This window comes from Mchenga conophoros, linkage group LG9 (genome assembly GCF_057382185.1).
Source record: "Mchenga conophoros isolate Kocher_MC1m ecotype Shallow Benthic linkage group LG9, M_conophoros_male_GT1.1, whole genome shotgun sequence".
Lineage (NCBI taxonomy): Eukaryota > Metazoa > Chordata > Actinopteri > Cichliformes > Cichlidae > Mchenga > Mchenga conophoros.
The window spans coordinates 27,187,423-27,209,859 of record NC_140534.1 but is presented as its reverse complement, the minus strand read 5'-3'; the positions used below and the strand labels follow the sequence as shown (position 1 = coordinate 27,209,859).

General features: G+C 39.6%; 2 protein-coding genes across 5 annotated transcripts; one reads left to right on the top strand and one right to left on the bottom strand.

Moving 5' to 3' along the window:
* Nucleotides 1-1,902: 1,902 nt before the first annotated feature.
* On the bottom strand, nucleotides 1,903-13,384 carry fbxo15 (F-box protein 15). 4 transcript variants are annotated; one of them, XM_085287309.1, is made up of 10 exons: nucleotides 13,219-13,381; nucleotides 13,013-13,131; nucleotides 11,280-11,384; nucleotides 9,791-10,018; nucleotides 8,189-8,386; nucleotides 7,974-8,103; nucleotides 7,769-7,851; nucleotides 4,953-5,098; nucleotides 3,887-4,011; nucleotides 1,903-3,798 (listed from the first exon to the last, which is right to left on the bottom strand). In XM_085287309.1, the coding sequence occupies exons 2-10, from the start codon at nucleotides 13,108-13,110 to the stop codon at nucleotides 3,532-3,534; spliced, it is 1,380 nt and encodes a 459-aa protein (XP_085143435.1). In that variant the 5' UTR covers nucleotides 13,111-13,131; nucleotides 13,219-13,381; the 3' UTR covers nucleotides 1,903-3,531. The 4 variants fall into 4 exon arrangements, with proteins under 4 accessions (XP_085143435.1, XP_085143436.1, XP_085143434.1 ...); XM_085287310.1 differs by having other exon boundaries at nucleotides 9,803-10,018; nucleotides 13,013-13,384; XM_085287308.1 differs by having other exon boundaries at nucleotides 13,013-13,382.
* Nucleotides 13,385-19,018: 5,634 nt separating this feature from the next.
* Nucleotides 19,019-22,178, top strand: cbln2b (cerebellin 2b precursor). The gene is made up of 4 exons (XM_085287307.1): nucleotides 19,019-19,370; nucleotides 19,745-20,287; nucleotides 20,904-21,023; nucleotides 21,112-22,178. The coding sequence occupies exons 2-4, from the start codon at nucleotides 20,000-20,002 to the stop codon at nucleotides 21,307-21,309; spliced, it is 606 nt and encodes a 201-aa protein (XP_085143433.1). The 5' UTR covers nucleotides 19,019-19,370; nucleotides 19,745-19,999; the 3' UTR covers nucleotides 21,310-22,178.
* The last annotated feature ends 259 nt before the right edge of the window (nucleotides 22,179-22,437 follow it).

The following is a 22,437-nucleotide window of genomic DNA, read 5'->3' as shown; positions in this document are numbered from 1 at the left end:
CCTTTTGCTGCTTCTAATGTGAAATCTTTGGCACAGACATTTTGGACTGTTGTTGCTGATGTTGGGCTGATGATTATAAGCATTATTAACTGTCTTGGCTTCACATGCTCATGCAGCAAGGTACTAATTTTGTGAAGCTAGGCTCTCGTGGAAGACTATGATTACCGCCCAGACCTTAAGAAGGCATAATACGAGTGCTAATAATCGAAGAGAGCAGTGTCAGTAGAGCAGAGTGTCATTATAAATGAAAAAAAAAAAAACATACAAAAGAAATCTCCCTCCTAGTCCTTTTCATTAGTTGACAGTTTATTCTCCAGTGAGAGGACTAAATAAGGACTGTGTCATTGGCTGCTGAGGCTAAATAGTTTGTGGGCCCAGCTGGTCAGTCACAAGGGAGAGAATTAAAGGCTAAAAATGGAAGCAATTTTCTTGCAAGATTAGCCTGCGAGGAAACTGAGAAAGATGAGTTTAATGAAGCTTTATGTCACAAAATTTACCCATTCAGTTATTTGGTGGTGGATTTCATCTTAATTTTAATTTGGTATTAAAGTCTTACGTTGTGATTAACATACAGCATTGTAATTACTTTGCAACACAGCAGAAAAAGAAATCAGGAGGAAGAGTTGGAAGCATAATAAACTTCCTGCACTCTGCATAAACGATTCAGAGCGAAGAGATTTTTATTGTGCTGATAAAAAGATTTCTATAAGTCAGTTATGTAAAAGTTTCTCTGGAACTATATTTGTAAAATGAAAACCGTGCCCTCAATAGAGGCTTTCATTGTTTACTAAAGAGAGCCATCTACTGGAGAATAGCCTATAATGAACTGTATTCAAACAGATGTAAATTGCATAGTTTTGGGCTTTAATTTGGTGTTTTTTGTCAGATTCCACATAGAAAAATAAGAACAAACACACACGGTTATACTTGCTCCAAAATAAAAGACAAAACATATTATCCTTTCATCTGTGGTTCTTGTCCCAAACATCTGTGGCCCTTGTTTAGTCATTACTGTGACACAAACCAGTGATTAACTTGCTTTATAGTCATGCCAGTTCCTTTCCCAACCCATAACATCCTTGGCTCCTGTTTTTTCCACTAAAATGGAAATTAAGGATTGGCACTTTGCAGTAGATGATGTGACAGCGGCAACAGTTGTATGAAGGTCAGTGTGATAGAAATGCGTTTTACGACGCTTGCAACCTGAAAACCATGCATGGAACACACCATCCAGTAAAACGTAATGGGCTATATCATGTGATATTTCAGGTTCTCAGGCTGTTCAAGTCAGCAGCATCCAGCGTGTGTCTATGTGGCTCTACATGTATTTGATCCCTGTGTTCTGTCTTTATACATAAAGTCCAGTACTGGATGCAAGTAAGCATCTAAATGAATGTGTAATAATAAAAAATATGACAACAAAAAAATAGCTATTCAGACGGTGCACTAGCTCCCCGAGCTTTTCTCTCAATTCAATTGTGAAGCTTGTGACAAAAACCAATTCATCACACATACCATTGCCCCTCTTTTCCCCTCTGGCTCATTTCCCCAAATAATTTAGGATCTACTGCCAAAGATGTTGGTGACGTGTTTGGAAAAATAAGCATCTTTTCAAGGTGATGATGACCCTCTCTGAGAAAAGGAAGGGAAGCCTCTGAAAATCCAATTATCCAAAGGCCTGCCTTTTTTTTATTGCCATCAGCAATGCTGGCCCATCAGCAGCATAGCAACTGTTTCCAACAATTGCCCCCACACTAATTCTATCGCTGTAGCCAGACTTGCCCAGGGTGTGGACATTAAGCTCAATTTTCATCTAAAAGTGATTGCATAATGTCTGACAATGCAGTTGAGAAAATTGGGTGTTAAGGTATAAATGGGATGATAAAAGGAGGCAAAACTTGATTTGAGAAACAAAAAATGGGAAAACTTTTATTTTATTCATGCATGTAAAGCAAATGTTTTCACTTCCATTTAGTAAAATCTCAGACTGTTAACTAAGGAGTGGGTGCATTCAAATGTTGACATCACTACAGTAATTAATGAACAAGAATAATTAATGACAATGTTAGTAATTTAGATACTTTAAGCAATAAGGGACCAGCAAACTGATGAAGGCAAAGAATAGACAAATACAGGACTACAGGCTATGAAACCATCACTGGTGGATGTACATTTGACAGAACTTACTCCTTATAGGACATATATCATAGATTATATACTATAACTTAATCACTATTTCTCCAACGCGAACATAGAGCAATTTATTTAAACATATCCAAGTATACATGGAAATACAGTATATAAGGCAAAAACAGAACTTTTGAAGGGCAATATTTGCATGACTATCTTTATTCTTTAACACAGCCTGAACTCCCTTTGGCAGTTTCTTTAAGTAGTCTTCAACAATAGTTCTGCAGGGTTCTGGAGGACAGTGGCTTTGGGGTCATGTTGAAAATTGAAGCCATTGCCAATCAGATGGTGCTTCATGGTGAATCCAAACCTGACAGCGTTATCCTGTGGTCATAATACCATAAATTTTAACAAGATCTCCAACACCACTGGCGGAAATGCAACCCCAAACCATGACAGAGCCTCCGCCGTGTTTTATAGATGACTGTCGACACTGTCATACCTCTCTCCTGACCTCCTCTGTACATACTGATGATAATTTGAATCAGAAATTTTGATTCACCACTCCATAAACTCTTGCTACTGATTTTCAGTGATGTTTTTGTGCAATTTGGCATCGATCACTATTTTCTCCCTGTTTGAATAGCTTATTGAAAGCCACCCTTCCACTGAGACCACTTCTGATAAGGTTTCAGTGAATAATAAATGGATCAACTGAGGAGCCAGATGCATGTTTTGGGTCCTGTGTCAGGTCTTTGCTGGATTTTTGCCTGGTTTCCTTAGGTTTTTAAAGGATATGCTGTATGTAGATTCAAATGCAACTTGTTGGTGCAAAAATACTATTTTACATGCATCAAACTGTGTTACTGTTGGTATTTTTCATAGATTCAAGTAAAGAAATGAAAACAAATGATGTGTTTTTGTGACAGGCTGCCTGAAGATACAATTTAAAATATATTTTGTTCTTTTGTTGTATTTTATGTGTAGACACAACACTGATTCACACCTCGAGTTGTCTTTTTATGCTCGAATGATTCACAGGTCAGTGTTAAGTGCTTAACAACAAAAGAGAAGAAGCATTCCTCTGAAAATGGTACATTTCAAGGACTTTACTATTTTGTCAAAGGCAAAGTGACAAGAACAGGGGAAGGATTAAGCTTAACGAATCCAAAGAAAAGAAATAACTCAGAAATTAAGTAGAGAGTAAAGAAGTTTTTTTTAAGAAATCAGATCCATTCAAACTGAATTCATTCATTAAACACTTGAAGGCAAAATAATAGTAAAACGAGCAGTCATTGCACTACAACATTTACTGAATGAATGAACAACCTGTTATCTTGGTCTTATGGAGCGAGCAAATATCAAATATGAAACCAGTTTTCTGTGGGAAATCCAGAACAATCAGTAATCTCTACTGAAATACTTGTTTACATAGCAAACACTCACATAGACAACTAAACTGATGAGAATAAACTGCTTCTGTTCATTCATCTTCACAAGCCTCATCTTCACCTGGATGTCAGAATCCTGATAGTGGATCAGGTAGTGCTCACCGTCATAGTCGTAGCACACAGGCGTCCTTTCCAGCTCCGCTGAAACGGGCGAGGTGACACACTTGAAGGGCTTCCTAAATTCATCTAGCAGAGTCAGACTCATAATGCAGCAATTCTACAAGAAGTTGAAAAGTAAATAAGTGCCAGTGTGTATATTTCCTGCCTGCCACACCACTGCTGGGAATTTTATGCTCGTGTAATACCTCCACTGTGCCCTGCAGGGCCTCACAACACCAGGGCAGGGTGATGTCACCAGACAGAGATGTGTGCTGGGACAGGTTTGTGCTGCTAATGACTGTTAGCTGGATCAGCCCATCAGAGATCTGAGCTAGACAGAGAAAACACCGCGTGTAGACATTTATACCCAATTTAAGACAGCTAAGCAGTTTAAGTCTACAAGCGCTGTAACCATCAAACACAAATAAACACAAATTTTTTATTGAATTTAGCTAAATTTTAACAAATTCAGAGGCTGTATCATATCAGTAGATTATTATAAATAGCAGTTCTTACACCTAAAGAATGAAAGTTAGACTATGTGGATTAACGCTTTAAAATACTGAATGAAGACTTGAGTAAAGAAAGTGTTTTTGTGTCCCTTTTTTCTACAATGATCAACATTTTCTCTGCATTTTTGTTTCGTTGAATGAATTACTCTTAATGTATAACAATAATGGAAATCCTTAGAGTGAAGTAGCCTCTAAACTGATTGTATTGTCTGGTGTATGACTAGCTGTTAATAAAAAGTAAGTACTAAGCTGAAATATTCCAAACAGCAATTCAGAAGTCTCTTTTTTTATGACAAGAGTATAGATCGCAGGCTCACAAAAGTATTCAGTATTCTGAAATACCTTTCTGTATAACCTCCCTTTTATTCCACATATCCAAGTTTCCTGCCATATAGCTGAGGTTTAATTAGTTTGAAAAAGCAAGCCTGTAAGTGTTTGTCACACATGTGAAACAAACTATGGAGGCACATAAAAATAGTGCTGTACATGCCTAAATACAAATCGATTGGTCTTAGGAAATAAATACAGTCATAAATTTGCAGAAAAAAATGGGAGGAAAAAATCACAGCAAATGAATTCTTGATATTTAGGACTCTGTTTTGTATCCCTCTTAAAGTTACTATACATGTAAAACATAGGTATACTGTGGGGTTTTTTTTATATTACCCACACAGTACAGAAGATTATTCATATTTCCTTGGCATAACTCACAGTGCTACTTAATGAATGTGGGTACAAAATGTGGGTATGAATGGATTACTTCTGCGGCAGAAGAGCTGGGAAAAGCTTCCGGACATGAGCTCGCATACAGTGTTGTGGAGAACAATGTGTAGCTGGTAACCATGGAGACCGTATTCAGGGTCTATATCACAGAAAGGGGGTTGGACCACCGGCTCCACATAAGAACTGAAAGGGGAAAAAGGGAAAGAGTTGATAAAACCAGAAAGTGTAAACTCTGTCTAGTGGGGGGGGGGGGGGGGGGGGGGTATCATGACAAAAGCATTTTCCTAAAAAAAGGCAAAGATCTATTAATTTTGTGGAGCATAATAAATAAAAGTGCTGTACTCCCACAGGAAACCAGGAGAGGGTGCTATATCCTTACTATGCTGAAGTACGGTATCATTAACACTGTGTGGTCCTGAAAATGTTTTTGTTTTCACGTGGATGGAAAGTAAATTACTGTTGGGTAATAACTCATAAGCCTCTGGAGCACCTGCGAGTCTGAGTGTAGACAAGAGCTGTGAGCAATTCCACCAGACAGCAGAGTTTGTACAATTCTAATCCTGAAAACTAATTAAATTGTTAGTTCTCCAGGCTTCTTAACCCTTCGATGCACAACCTACCAATACGTACACTCTTCCACGAGTGGGGTCAAAAATGACCCCAAATAGAAACAATGCATTTTGCTATAAACTCGGTTGTTATTCTTCAAAATCTTTAAAACAAAGAGTTGTAACATTCTCATATTTGAGGTATTCCTCATAAAACATGTTTGTGACATGAGGCCTTTTGCATTTTTATTTATTTTTTCATTAATTTTAAGAAAGTGCAGTTTTTGTATCACTTGTACCACTTCTGTATGCTTGCTCTGCATATACTGCAGAAGCTGGGCCTTCCCTCTGAAAGGCACAAGTTGTTCATCCACTGTAACACAATCACTGAGGATGAATTTCTGCCTGCAGTTGACCAGGAACAGGCCCCATATGTAGCAGAAAACTGCCATGTGGTTTGTTTTCAGTCGGTAGGCTCTGGTCCTCTTGTCATCAAAGTGCAAGAAATGGCGAATATCTTTAAATCTTTGAATTGACATAGTGGCCTTGTACAATGGGTTATGCAGAGGACTCCCAAAAACACACCAACTGGTACATCCCAGTTCTTCTCACTTCCTACAAGAATGGTCAATCAAATGAAGGCCAGGAGCTTTTGTTTGATTACATTTGATTACAGTACTAGACCCAGGTGCAAGCCCTGGCCGACTAATTCAGAATATTGTGGCTAGAGCAGTAAGAGGGGCTCATACTGTTGGACTCAATATCCATTTCCTCTTCAGAGGACTCATCAGAGGACTCCTCTGTATCTGACTGGCCTTGTTCAGTGTGGGGGACAGTAGTCTGGATACTCTATATGTTAGATGTCAGATTCTGAGTCAGTGCCTCTGATGGGCTCTTCATCCCATCCGTCCTGGATCATTTGTAGGGCCACAGGGATCCTAGCTGGCCTCATAGCAGCCATGTTAAATATTTTTAAAAAATCAGAAAGGACAATGTTTGAAATGCACAGGAAACTATAAACAGGGGTGTACATAAGTGGTCCTCAGGTGCGCATTTGCTGTCAAAATAAAAGACGCATACCAGATAAGAAGTTGGAGCGCTCGTTTGCGTACATTAGATGTTCTGGAGGAGGATAGACATTTGTTCAGAACTCTTAAAGATGTTGAAGAAGCAAGCTCCGTAAGCAATTACTTTGGTATTCCTCCACCGCAAAAGAAGCGTGTATTCTCAGAATTTCTGGGAATACTTTTATTTTGACAGCGAATGCACACCTGCGGACCACTTATGTGTAGCCCTGACTATAAATCGTGTATGTTACTGTGTAAAAATTAATTCTTGATCCATCAGAAGTTTAAGTGGGACAGTCAGAGTTGCTAAGAATGAAAGTTTCATAGAAGATTCCACAGGAACTGCTTGGGGTCATTCTTGACCCCACTTGTGGAAGAGTGGGGTAGTGATACAAAAACTGCATTTTTTATAAATGAATGAAAAAATAAATAAAAATGCAAATGGCCTCATGTTACAAACATATTTTATGAGAAATACCTGGAATATGAATATATTACAACTTTGCATTTTAAAGATTTTGAAGAAAAACAAAACACGTGTGCATCTAAGGGTTAAAGGACATTCAAAGCTCTTCTTTGGAAGCCAGCTGACCTCTTACTGACGTACTGACAATGACTTGAACTACAAATTTCTAATCTGAATTCATCACCCCATAAAACCTGTTTCCAATGAGTTTCACTCCAGTTCTTGTGTAATTCTCATACTTCAGCATTTTCTCCCTCTTTCCCTTTGTTAAGAATTGCTTCTTGACAGCCAGCCTCCCACTGAGACCATTCTTTCTACCATGTCTTTGCTGAATGTTTTGCTATTTCTTAAGCACATGACTTTGAGGTACTGTTCATCTGCTGTCATGATTTTAGGTCTAACACTTCTTCTTCTTTTGTCCTTGTTGAGAATTTTCATCTAATAGCTCAATTAGCCCAATTTAAAATTGGTTCTTTGCTAAGCTGTCTGTTATGTGGAGAAATCACACTGAATCGTCCCCTGAGTTGTGGGCCCTTTCTGTGCTCGATTGATTCGGTCAGTGTTAAATGGCTTAACAAACAAATAAAGAAAAACAGTTTTCTGAAATTGGACTGCAAATAATTCCAAAGAAAAACTATTTCAGAAACTCAAATCCCACTGTACAGTGCATCACTGCAGGAGCAATACTGTCAGTCTATACATCCCTTAAATTTGAGACGCAGCACACCTTGTATGGATGTTCATAAGAGGGGGTGGTTATAGTCCAACCTACCAAACAGAAGATCCCTGAGTGCTTCTTTCCACCAGCTTGTGGAAGTGGAGGGTGAACATGATAAAGGCAACTGAGCACTGGTCCTAGAAAAAAAAGATGCTTAAAGATGTCACTTCTCCCTGTGATAAATACTGTGTATCTTGTTCTGCTACTCTAAGCCAGTGAATAATAATCAAAACATGGGATGAATGCCTGAAGTAATTACCCTCCAGACACCGATGATGATGCCAGGCTGTAGCAACTTAAGCTGCACCAATCTGTCCTGGCCAATGACTTGCATGTTCTTAGTTAGAGTCTGCATGTCTAACTTCTCCATGAGGGACCTACAAACAGGGCTGACAGAGGAAGCAAAGACAGCAGTTGGTTTTACTGAGACAAGAGGCGAAACAAAGGGTGTAGATGGATGTCAGCTGCCTTTACCTCTTTGGGCTGACGCAGGCTAGCCTCCTGACACCGTACAGCTGAAGGGTGGAAATCTGCCGGTAGTCGGGCAAGCGGTCTCCTCCGCTCCAGCACAGTGTCACTGAAGTCTCAGTGAACTGGGACCGGCTCTGCTCCAAAGTGCTCTTACGCCCTGACTTATCCATGACTGTCAGTTCCCAGGTGACGTTCAAGTTTCTAGAGTTAGAAAACAGAATGTAGAATTGTAGGAACAGGACTTTTTGCAGTTTTGCAATAAAAGCAAGAGAGAGAGAAGAAGAGAGCAGGTGAGAGTGAAGCTAAGCATGGCAGAAGTGAACAGGTTCTTTAATACCAAATACCACATAAATAGTCCAAATGAATCATTGAACAAAAATGTAATCCATCCATTTGTCTTCTAATTTATTACAGTGAAAATAACCGGGCAGTGTTTGGCAGCGTTGCTCTTTAAATCAGAAAAATTACAAGTTTATTTGCTGTTACATCTCATTTGTCAGCAGAGGGAAGTAGTAGGACTCCAGTTAAAGCTGTTCTTGCTAATGAAATGATATGCAACGAATGAAATTAAAACTGCAGCTGTTGTGACGAATCTCTTGATCCAGTTCTGTCTAAACTGTGATTCAGGGCTGCCCCTACTGTGATGCAGCCGGCGCCTCGCTGAGACACCATCCAATATCAATTAGGTGGGGGAACAAAGTTAAAAACTGGAGCAGCCCAGGGGGCTCCAGCAGCTGACCCCAGGGATTTCACTCTGCACTGCCTGTATGCTTGACGTCTTGTGAAATGATTATTACCAAGGTAAATCGCATGCTCCTCATGGTCTCTAACAGACAAAAAAAGCCCTATAGGGAGTTGTCTGAGTCGGTGGGAGGAAGGCTGAGGTGTGCGTGCATGCATATGTCTTCTGTGGATGAGGGGTTGGGGGGCTAAGTAATTTATTTCAACAATTCAGACAGCCCCTGCAAGGAACACAATTATTTCTATTTCCCCTCTGTACCACAGCGACTGCCACAGAACTCAATATTGAGTGCAGCACAGCCTCTAATCAGAGGTTATAAAAACACAGCAGAATCTGCGGTGGAGGTGGCGAGGGAGCTCTCCCCTGCGTGCTGGCATCCCCCTGAGCAGACATCACGTTCAGAAAGAGACCTCCTTCCTCACCTTTAATAAGAAAGTGTCATTAAGTGTGACATCAAAAACAAACCATACTTTTTGTTTTTGATTACCAGCAGCTTGAACTATCCTCTTGTTGTGTTCTCCCCCCACCTCTCCAACCTTGAACTTTCTCAACAGCGAGGGTAGATCTCCAAAGTTTTGCTATTTGCTAACAGCAAACAATGAACAAAGGCTTCATACAGCTGCTTCCAAACAAATACCAAATCCCCGTTAGAGCACAGACACAGCACGGATCAACACACCTCCTTTCAACTAAAAGGATATAAAATTCACTATAAAAGTAGTTAACATGAGCATTTAGAGAAAGAATAATGACATATTTTTCTTTCTAAATGTGTTTGAGTAGGTGATACATAAAGTAAATGGAAAACCTAATTCCTTTGAACTAAACTTGGGTTTTCTCTCTTTATCTGTCTCACACTTCACCTGAGGACCCACTCTGTTTGGCTGGGTAGCCCTGTGTGAATACTGATGAGTCCAAGCCGCCTCGTCCACTTGATCATGTCACATTCGGCTACAGTCTTGAAGTACAGCCTCTTATAGTAACCTTCGGGTCGATCCTGCACCTCCATCGTGGCCATCCTCAACAGAGATTTGTCCATACACTTTTTATTCTTGCTGAAATCCGCAATGTAAAGCTTTCTCCACAGAGCACTGCAATGACAGCATCAGGAGAGTGACCGACTCGGTCAGAAAGGTTACAAACCAGTACAGTATGTCTAGTGTGATCATTTCTTACAGGGTGGCCAAGAAAAAAGAAGTTTAAGTTTTATTCATCAGAATGACAATATCAAAACATCAGCAGTGAAATTTCACGTTTCAATAAGTTCAATAGTGAATTCTTCCATTATAGGAATAATCTTTTCTACTAAGAGGAAACTATTTAACCCTGTGATGCCTGAAGCATGAAATCATTCCAGAAAGTTCTGATATTTTGGAAAACACGACTGTTTATTGAACCTTTTGAAAAAAAATTTAAGAAAGAAATTCATGTCAATTTGCATATAGTATAAGCTTCAGTTTGTATCATTTTTGCCACACTGCAAAAAAGAATCACACTGATGACCTGGAGCTCTCAAATACTCGTGTATTAAATATGACACACTTGGCATTGCAGACAACACTGATCACAGAGTTCTTGGTATTCTTTGGTAGTTACTGGAGGACATTTGGATTCTGATTGTGGTTCTGACCAACAACAAAAAAATCAATGTGTCAAGACTGTTGAATTGACCATAGGCTGCAATCTGGCTGGCTTTTTTACATTTCAGAATATGTCCTAAATGATATATAAATATATATTTTGATTTGTAGGACATGTTTTTCACTAACGTGAAATGTGTTAATGAACTAGACCTTTAATAAAACAAGTTTGTGCATCCACAGAGTGTCATGATCCTTGCCAAATCATGCAATCACAAAATCACAATTTTGAAATGTAAACTTTGTGCATTTGGATTGCCTCCAAAAGGTGGAGAGCTAGATGCTTCAGTACATAAGCTCAGTGAGGATCTCTAGATATGTGGCTTGAATTTCAGGCCAGATATCCAGAGATATGTGGCAGGATTAAAATTGGAGTAAAAGACCAGTGGAGCATAGCAGGTAATTTTTTCTAAATATCTAAAAAGAAACATGAACCTGAATATCAATGCACCACATATGGGTGCCGAAGCTTTTATGTTTAAGTAGTTGAGGAACTTGGGACCATGCTGTAAAGTTTCCTCTTTCAAGGTCTAATGCTTTTTCTCAGAAAAACAGAAGAAGAATTGGGGCAAAAACCACAGAGCTCCCGTGCCTTGGACTTAAAGGTTCTGCTGTAAGATTTGGAGGCATACTGTCCCTTTGCTATTGGATTAATTAACATAATCATGTATTTAATAAACTGTGGAAGATGCACTGACAAGATGGTACTTACTTGCTGTTGGCAAGCTGATAGAAGATCTTATTGATGTGGTTTATGCAGCAAAGTGTAGAAGCATCCAGGTATGACAAAATCTTAATCAGGATCTCAGATGGCAGTCTATGGAAAAGGTAATTAGACATGACTACAAGGATGTGACAGTGTGCCTTCATGCCTCCTACTGTTCAGATTTCAGTCTATGAGATAAATGTGTTCTGAAAACACTGCTTGGAAATCGTGTCATACACTTCTGGCAATAAAGTGAAACTACTTATCTCTATGTTCTGTTTTAGTAGATATGGTGAAAAAACATAAATATGTAAAGAACTCAGCTGAGATTTTTAGATCTAAAGGTCTAATGAAAGCCATCCAACCATCCATCCATGCCTGCTAATTACAAATACTGCTAGGTTTGTTGGCTCACAGCTGTCCTGGTTAATGATGCCATTGCTGTCCAATTAAATCACTTGAGTGAGCAATAAATTCATCTTCCTATCACCTGCCCGCTCAGTCACTGTCATTTCACTACATATCAACAACCAGATTAAATTACTTCAAGAATAAATTAATTAAGAAACCAGATTGGGCGTTGTTTTAACAAGGCGAATGATTTCATACGACAGCTTTAAAGTTCAGATTATCCAAACAGCCATCCTCTCACTGACTAAATTCTTGCAGCTGTAATAATAGTTAGCAAAAATAGATGTAACATGTGATATTAGAGCTCAAAAGTTCAGCTTAAGTCTACAACCATGGCAGTACAGAGCAGTGCTTTGAGCTGCATACGACTGTTACCTACATGCTTACTTTACAATGGGCTTGCATCATCTCACAGTGCTAACATGCTCAGATTTTGTCATATGTTAGTATTTCTGTATTGACTGATTCATGCTAAATACAAATACACTGAGGCTAAAGGGAATGAAAATTGATTTTTCAGTTATTTAGTTAGAAATTAGAAGGAGCAGAAAAGGAGACATGAGCATTTCTGCACCTCCCTTTTCTTCTTTGCATGGTAGAGTTTTAACTTGAAAGTGTGATGATGATTTTCAGTGATGTGGTGCTTTCAAGGCCAGTCTCCAATATCCGATACAAATAGTTTAACACAAATGATTGAAATAATTCAATTGTTTGATATTTTTTTCTTAAAATGTTACAATCAGATTTAAGATGTGCATATAGTTAAAATAAATAAATAAACAAAGGGATCTGAAAAATATAATGTCTTTAGACCAACTGAATTTGGTCACAACCGTGATTGGTATTTTTATTTTATTTTATTTTTCTGTATATTTGAATCAGTGAAAAGATTATGAAAATAAATCCGGGCTGCACTCCAAACCTCTAAGACTCTAACCATTGTTGAGTGAAACAATTATTTCTGCTCGTTGAGGCGTTCAGACTAAAACAAATATTAAAAACAACGCTGTTGCTAAATATGAACGATTAGCTGTTTTAACAGAATCATTTTGGTAGTAGAGGCAGCAACCGTCTACTAACTGACCTGTTTTTCTGTGTTGTAACTGCCTACATTTAATGGGAAAGAATCCAACTGCTTAATTCATGTAGTAAAGTGTTTTCCACTTGAATTGATTTACGCTGTGCTGTTATTGTATTTGTTGCTACAAATCCTTTTACTTTGAAGTCTATAAACAGCAGATCCACTGTTTGAGCGCTGAATGCCACAAAGATTAAGAAGAAGAAATGGCATGTACCGTGTATAGTCTCTGCATGCACTGACAGATTACCTTTCCATAAAGCTCTGAGTGGACGCTGGGGATGATTTGTCAGTTCTTTTGGACGTCCTTAATGCTCGCCCGGGAACGACTGCTTTCGAAGCTGCCATTTGTTCCGCTGGTCTTGACAACTTTGTGACAGTTACAAGATAATTTATATTTGCAAGGTTTTAAGGTCGTGAAACTTTAAAAGAGCGTTTATTTGACAGCTTTTTTACTTAAAGACCGTGAAGATAACATCCGGGATCCAAAATGAACAGCTGGTACTGTGTTAAATCCATGAGTAGGCTACATTAAATGACTTAATTCTCCTTGTGTGCTAACGAAATTCCGTGAAAGCATCCGGTCACCTTGGTGACATCGGGTCCAACGTCTTCCGGTGGGAAGAAGCACAAATGCCTTCAAAATAAAAGCAGAATTTAGATAGATAGATAGATAGATAGATAGATAGATAGATAGATAGATAGATAGATAGATAGATAGATAGATAGATAGATAGATAGATAGATAGATAGATAGTCAATTAAACTTGATCTGGTCATTTAAGTAGCAGAGGGGTTTTATAATCAGTTTTAACTGCTTCGCATTGATTACATTAACAGCAGATCCACTAGAGAGGCAACAATGAGACAACAAAACAAAACAGGATTAGTTTAACAGATGGAGGCCAATGACATTTTCACCATCTTCATCCTTTTAGCTGATACTATCAGCTTATTAATTTAAGGTAAATACAACCATGTTGACATATTCAAATAGGCACACATCTTAACATACTATAGTACAACATCAAATAATATTATGTAACTCTCACTGTTAATGTGTTAGCTAGATTAACAGTTAGCACCCACAATGTGTTAGAGAGTTGTTAGCGAGTTTACAGTTTTACACAAGTTTGGCTCTCATTTTCAACATGTTTGAATCGATAATTAGTCACCCTTTAGTTTTTGTTAGCCTCACAGACCAAGAAATGCTATCAGCTGTACACATTCCACAGAGGCCCAGAGTTATTGTAGATGAACATTTAAACAGTTTTACAACCATTACACATGTACAAAGAACTCTGCAGACTGTAAACATTGAAATATAATAGAAAACTTTAAGATGTTATACGTAAAACATTGGGAGGTTTCATGTAAATGTAATTTGTTCTTCTCATTTAAAGCATGACGCAAAATCTACATTATTATCAATGACTACATTTACAGTGGGCAAAAATGTGTGAGGAGGAGACCATCGGGGCCAAGCTGGATCTGGATTTCTGGATCCAGTGGTTTTTAGAAATCTCCTCCTCTTCTTTCATCACAGCTGTCCTGTCCCAGATGTGCTGTTGATCCACTGAGGTAGATGTCTTTTTAGAAACATCAGGAGGACTGAAGCTTAACTCAGTAATAAAGGAGGACATTTAATCTTCACCAGCAATCTTCAGCCGACTGTGCAAAATATATGGATTTATTGTTAACAGTGTTTTGATCAGCTGCCCTGGGCGTCTTCTATTAATGCTTCATTTTATGTTTCTCAAAGGATGTAGGCTACAGAGCATACAGTCATTTAGTCTTTCATATAACTCTAATAATAATTCAGAATGCTTTTTAACCTGAATATTTGAAATAAAAACTCTCACTTCCAAATCTAGACCTATAAAGAGCTGGTGAAAGTCAGAAATGTAGACATAAATTTTAGTTTCAGCTCATATGTATTAAGCTTTGCCATTTTCTTTTGACATATTTCGCTGAGTAAAAGCAGCTGTAGTCACTTCATAAATGCAATAAGAGCTCACTGGAAAGTATCTAAAATACAACTAATGATATTTTAATATCTGAATACTGACTGAAGGTGAAGTTGTATTTACATGCAAAGAAAGGATGGACCCTCCCTCTCAGACTGAGTTTATGAAACTTAAATTAGTTTTAATGTTTGCTACAAATGGGGGAAAACACCTCAGCCAGACAGCTGTGGTTAAACCCTGTTCACTTTAATTGTGTGTTAAAAATCTGTGTTTTCAGTATTTAGAACACATTTCTGTGAATCACCATCAACAAACTGAGATATCAGGTAGAAACTAGAATTACAGGCAATTTGTGAATGTGAAAATTTCCAATCTTCTTAGTAATCCATCTTTGCTTAATGCTGTCTTAATGTTATCGAAGTGCTCTTTTTTTAAAGGCAGCAGTGTTATTGATTACTTAATTTATTGTACTGTTACTGTCCATTCAGATGTGGAAAGAAACAGAAACATGCTGCTGTTTGCAGATAGTTAATAATCAGCTCTAAACAGGAGCTGAAGAAGAGTCCAGCCTGTTACTCTTACAGTATATAATGAATGACTTTTCTCTGTTTCTCATATAAACCGTTTCAGTGCCTCATCTTTGGCAGCCTGCTGCATGAATTAACATCCTTCTGTTCGGTAAGTCAGAGCAGCAGAACTAATGTCTGAACTACAGCGCTGACTTTTAATTAACATTCAAGCTCAACAGAGTGATTTCTTTAGTCGGGGTGAATTCATTCATGTGCACAGATTAGCCACCGAACACCGGCTTAGCTTACTCCTCGTCGTAGCTAGTTATAGCTAAGGATGCTAATTTACTAGTTAGCTTAAAATCACACATTTTACTCATAGAAAAGGTACAACAGTGCCTCTGATCACTTATGTTGGTTAGTTCAGTTTACTGCAGAATACAGCATGCTGTTAGCTTTAAACAGAGAGTCGTGGTTATGGGAAGTAAAGGTTGGATCTTCTCTCAGTCTTCATCTGCAATTCACAACAGAGATATGAGAGTTTCTCCTGACAGGAGCTGTCAATCAAAGACATCACCGTGATATCACACCCTAATTTTACAGCTTTGGGTGAGTAATTTGAAGCATAATCATGAGAAAAGTGACCACCCTTGAACCCAAATCAGCATGATGAGAACTACTCATCTTTGGGAAAACCTTTTTTTTTTGTTTAGTTTGACAGCTCTGTGTTTGACAGCGAGTGTCTGTGGTCATCTGTTAAACACAGTGGAGGCTCTGTCATGGTTTAGGGCTGCATTTCAACCATTGATGTTGGTGTTTTTTGCAATTATGAATGCAGAAAAGTACTTTCAAATATTAATCCATCATCCAATGCCATCTGGAAAGAGCCTGATTGTCAGCAGCTTCAACTTTCATCCTAAACACACTGGTAATGCAGTAAAAGCATACCTGGGTAGAAAAACACACAGGGGAACCTTATGAGTCATGGATTGGCCTCCCCAGATTCGGGACCTCAACATTATTGAAGCGGTGTGGAATCACCTTGACACAGAACACAACAAAAGGCAGCCAACGTCCAAAGAAGAGCTTTGAGTGTCCTTCAAGAAGCCTGGAGAACTATTCCTGAAGACTACTTAAAGAAATGACAAGAAAGCTGCCTGGGTTCAGGCTGTGTTATAGAATAAAGATGGTCATAACAAATATTGAATAGCAAGCTGATTAGAATTGTACGAACTCTGTTTTTGATTTATTTGCTATATTCCAATGTATATTTTCATTTTTCAATAAATAGCTGGAAGGAACCCTTCCACACCGCAGGTATGAGACATAGTTCAGTGTTTGTGTGGTCAAGAATAGTGTTAAGGTCTAACAATGTGCCACTGTGATCTGAGTCTTCTGTAACAGTTAATGGCTTCTAGCCAGAGTCCATGTTCAGGTTGTTTGAAAGCAGTTTAGGATTTATGCGATGTTTGGAAAACAAGAATTACAATAAATGTGCATTTTTGTCTTATAACACAGCTCACCCAACTAATCTACCCCAAAACACATTTTCCAACTTTCCAGTAACTGTTTCTCTCATTTATGAGGTAATTTAAATTAAGGTATATTGCATATTACAGAAATTAAGTTGACTTCTCCTTTATGATAGTGATGCTGCATCTAAATTTTCTGAAGCAATGAGTTTGCACACTTAAGTAAAGCCAACTTGTAAGATTTTACCTTGTAGTTCCCACAGGGCCGTAAAGTAAACTGTTGACGCATGTAGATGTACAGAGTACATATTTACACATACTGCACAGATTTACTTTCATTTCCTGGGGGGCTGAACACATTTGACCTTTACCCCTAAACCACGATTCAAACTGCACTCCTAAAATTTCTTAGTTTACCTGAGAGAAAGCTACCTTTATCCTGCTATTGAGATTCCAGTCTCTACAGTGTGATTAATACAACTGTGGACACACACACACCACACACACAAATTAATAGCTGTCACTGTAAGCTTTAGCAGGCACAGTACCGCCTGCTGTAACCTTTCCCTGGATTACCAATATAACTCCTCATCAGGGTGTTAGCTCAGCACTAGCAGGGGAGGAAAAGGCAAGATTGATGCTATTTGTCTCCTCACACATGTTAAGATAGAGGTCACATCTTACTGAACTAAGACAAGAGAGACAAAACACAGTCTCTTTCTCCACATTCATTCATTCTCCACCAGTGAGAGCGAGGACTCAAAAATGAAGCAGTTTGAGAGCCTGACCTCATTTCAAAGATGAAGATACAGAGTCATTTATAGCTGCACATAGACAGATGGACTGGCAGAAGGATGGACTGGCAGATATAGTGGGTATTTTAGATCTGATGAAGCATATAGTGGCATGAGCACATGGAGTGGATCTTGTTTAATTTAATTCGTTATATGCCTAATATTTATAATATTTGTGACAGAGGTATTGATATGTAGTTGTGCACAAAAAGGGACACTAAAAGTATACATGCATGTGTGTTATGTACAGAGAAAACATGCAGAAAGATGATAAGTCATTTTCTTTGCAAAAACAGATGGCTCACTTTAAGACCCATCCCATAATTGACCTCCCCCTTTTCCTAGAAGCCAGTAGGCTCTGCTAGCTGTCAGGGAAAATCACCATAACCCTGTTGTCACTCTAGCTGATCAGCTTGCCTGATGAAAGTGAAGTCCCTTTCAGGGCAACAGCAGCCCCTGGTATAGTAATGGCATGTAGGCCACATCCTTTTTGCTTGCTTGTCCCCCGTACTTGACATTTGATGATTTCTGTAGCTATGTGTCCTTCTAAAGGCCCGAGGACAGCTGTGGCTCTTGGATACCTGATGTCACTCTTCCGCATGGTTTGTCAGTCGGCTGTGACAGTGCAGTGTTTGTCAAATGGGAATGAAGGGAGCAAAGGATTAACCATGATTAAGCCTAAAATAATGTATTTTTAGTAGAGGACTTAGCATGTACAAAGGCATGTGAAACACACTGCACAAGTCACATATTCTTCAGCTGTGTCTGAGCTTTCAACACTTATTAACAGTGATATATTCTCTACCTGCTCATCTTATCCAATTGCTTACTTGCGTGAAACCCTAAAACAAATTCCAGCTCTGATAAATCAAAAGTAACACAGTCTGTTCCTTTACTTGAGTGGATAAAACAGCTGGCCTACAGTATCTGCTGTGTACATGTATAATGCAGCCACTTAGCACTTGGTAGGAAGTGTGAAAACGACAGCTCATTAAAGGTCCAGCGTGAGGTTCGATACTTGTGAAGCCCATCCTCAAACCATTCAGAAGTGTGGAGCACTGATAGGAACCCTCTACAGCTCTTCAAAGGATGATGGCATGTCAGAAGTTGAAAAGAAGAAGGCTAAGGGTGGAACAGAGAAGTGCGGGTCATACTCGGTGAAGTGAGCTTTGTTGAAGCTTTACCTGCTTTGAACCTGGTTGTGAGATCTTTGTTTTATTTGTGATGTGATGGAAGACTGTTGACAACCATGTGTCAGTGGAGCATGCAGGTGAGATGCCACACAAGTTTATTGTCTTAATCTCTTAGATTCTTTGATTTTTTTTTTTTTTTACCCCCCTTGTGTATCTCTAATAACCTGACAGCCCTTATGCACAATTTAGATCCGCCACTGGGTGGCGCACGAGTATCTGTATTTGATTCATAAAAAAATTGCTTTAAGTCCCAAATTAGTAACATATACATGCATGCTGAATGTACCATGTAACTGCAAGGTTACCCGCTGCATTCCCCCTTCATTTCGGATTAATCAGACAGAGATATGACAAAACCAGAGCATATAAATGATAGTCCCTAAGAGCGAGTGATCTTTGCCAACCTCAGGGGCCCCCAAGCTCCCAGCATAGCACGTATGACTGTGCAAACAAACCTATTAGTCCACGCAATGTGTCTTAATTGTGGGGCACTTCTGAGAAGTCTCGTTGCAGTGGCCACACACAAAGAATGGGCGTGAGTACTCCCTCGAAAGGCAGCCCAGAGACTCATGCTTTTTTCTGCAGCAGTAGCAGCAGCAGCAGCGATCTGAGCGCTCAATTTACAGTCTTGGAGGGTGGGACAGAAAGCACACCAGCGGGATGGATAACGCAGGTAGGTCGTGGTTTATCGTTCCTTTATAGAAATGCCAGAAAAGTGCTTGTTTCATCACAATTATCAGCCAGAACGAGGATAGAGGAAGGGAACATCTTTTTTTGGACATTTTAATTTGGTACAAAGTGCTGCAGCGCGCATTCCCATCAGCAAACACGCAGCTGAAGCACAAATAATTGCTTTGATAGGATAATTATAAAGGATGATCAATTTCTACACCATGCTTATTAGGATTGTGGTATTTAACGATCAGTCTCTTTTCCCTTTACGCACAAGTCCTTTTACGCACGCTGGTTACAAGTTTATTAAGTAAACTATATACGATCTCATTGATGTTATTGTCTTACAAGAGAACTATTTTTCTCTTATATCAGGAATTGCAACCGCAGATGTCTGAATACTCTCCCAAAATCAACTAAGACGTGCAGGAGGGAGGGGAGTCTCAGTCGGAGAGAGTCTGAGTGCGTCTGTGTGTCAGAAGGTGTTTGAGAGAGTGAGGGAGCATCACATATTGAGGAAGAGAGAGGGGACGATAGAAGGGACCGACTCTGGACCAGGTGATCGAGAGCTAACAAACCTCCAAGGGGCTACCGGGCTGTATCAGTGTGCACGGGATCAGCGATCCAACCATGGTGCCAGCGCGCTGCCCGGGACGCTGTGCCATACTGGCACTGACCCTCCTCTTGGGATGCGGCGTGGCTTTCTGCCTTGGCCAGAACGACACGGAACCCATAGTTCTCGAGGGGAAGTGTCTAGTGGTGTGCGACTCGAACCCTTCTTCGGACGGCGCAGTCACCTCCTCACTTGGCATTTCAGTCCGCTCCGCTGGGGCAAAGGTGGCTTTTTCAGCCGTGCGTGGAACCAACCATGAGCCGTCAGAGATGAGCAACACGTCCATGACCATCTATTTTGACCAGGTCAGATGTCCACTGAATTTAGCGTCAACACACCCATATCCAATACAAGTCCGATTTTATTCTAAAATATAATTTTCTCTTCGTACAATCTGTTGGGTGGGTAAAACTTATGATCTTGCTCGATATTGATTTTCTATTACTTCTAACGCTCTGTGCGATCCGAGCCAGGAGGTTTTCTAAAGACTTCGGCGTTATTTTATGTTTCAGAAGGATTTGTGTGCGTAATTGGCGTGATCTGGAGATGCGCCGCCAGACGATCACCCATGCACGATCATTTACCGCATGCGTCTTAGGCCTCGGCCGCATTTAGATATGCAATGTGTTGCTTTTGATTAGATATTCCAATAAGTTTTCACGGCTGAGGTCTTTGGACAGCGGCCTGTTATACGCCTCAAATTGGGATCCTTCCCAAAGTGCGACTGAAGTGCTGCCTGAAACATTTGGCAAAGCAGCACCAGGCTTACTGGCTTATACGCCTCTTTTTTAGTCACTGCGCACAGCAGACACAAGCAATACGTTTCCACAAAACCAGCTGTTGTGTTGAATTAAGCATGCACATAAAAAAATAATCATACTAATAAAGCACTGTCTTATTGTGCTCCCTTTCTTATCACAGGTTTTAGTGAACATCGGCAACCATTTCGATCTCAAAACGAGTGTTTTCCAGGCTCCAAGAAGGGGAATCTATAGTTTCAGCTTTCACGTGGTGAAGGTCTACAACAGACAAACTATACAGGTGAGAAATTACGAAAAACGTGGGGCGCATTTTTGCATTTCCTGGGTACAAGACTCAGCTCCAAGTTTCTCGTTGCTCTTAATTGCAGGTGAACCTGATGCAGAATGATTATCCGGTTATATCAGCATTCGCCGGTGACCAGGACGTTACGAGAGAGGCGGCCAGCAACGGAGTACTGCTGATGGTTGAACGGGAGGACCGTGTCTATCTGAAGCTGGAACGGGGCACCCTAATGGGCGGATGGAAATACTCCACCTTCTCAGGCTTTCTAGTCTTTCCTCTATAATCTAATCTGCGATGACTCACGTCGCATGGGACTCTGCTTAGGTTGAGGAACCAAAAAAGAAAAAATAGAAAAAAACGAAAAAAACATGCCATTTATTTTTAACTAAAATAACTGTCAGCCAAGGAAGCCGACGAATATCTGTATACCTACACTCGTCCACTATCTAGTCAAATCTGAACGTTTCCTTGGAGTTTCATATATTCAAATCCATCAGCCAACTCTAACGCAATCTGGATGATTCAACGTGGCCCGTACTTGTCGGGTACGTGGATTTTTTTCCCCCCTTGCTTGGAAAACAAACTTTGCCGACAGACAAACGGGTGTACCTGAGAGGAAATGGACAAAGGAGAAGATGGGGGGAGTGGAGGAACTGACACCTTGGACAGGCCGAGTGTGTTATGCTCTATTTTATGTTTGTATAGCCTTAAACAATTTATGGTTTCCGTCCAAGTGAAGTATATGGAATTATATGGACAAACAACAGAAGAAGTGCTTTCACGCCCAAGGCATTTTTTTTGCACGAATGGAAGTTTTATCTTTATGTTTTGTGCTGTCAATGGTGTTGCGTTTGGATGCTGAACATATTGAAAATACGCCAAATGTAGGCCGCCGACGAGTTTATTTAAAAGAGAAAAAAAAGGCGACATATTTCAGCCACCGAAGACGACTTAGAGCCCTTTTATTTAAAAAAAAAATAGTAACAATGATATAATTTATAAAGTACATATTCACATTATTGTGTGTTCTACATTTCGGAATCTGCGTAGCTTTGACTGATTTAATGTTCAGTGACGTTGCTCACCAAATGTACATTGTGGAAATTATAGAAGAATCCCTATGTCCCGCTTAATAAAAGGTATTGTATTGTATAGGCTAAGTGCATTTATCAGTTTTTGTTTGCATATAGCTTTTCAACGAAAGGGGATCTATCTGTGTATACAGACTGTAGGAAAAATACATGTTTGCAAATGAAGCTCAAAGGCCTCAAGAGGGAGCAGAGGTTGAACTGTGAGCAGCTCACTCTGGTCGCTGTCCGAGGTGCTGAACCTATGGGCTTTTTAAAAAAAAAGGGGAAAAAAAGTCAGGCAACAGCTTCTTAAGTCAAACACTTCAGTGAAAACACTTGTT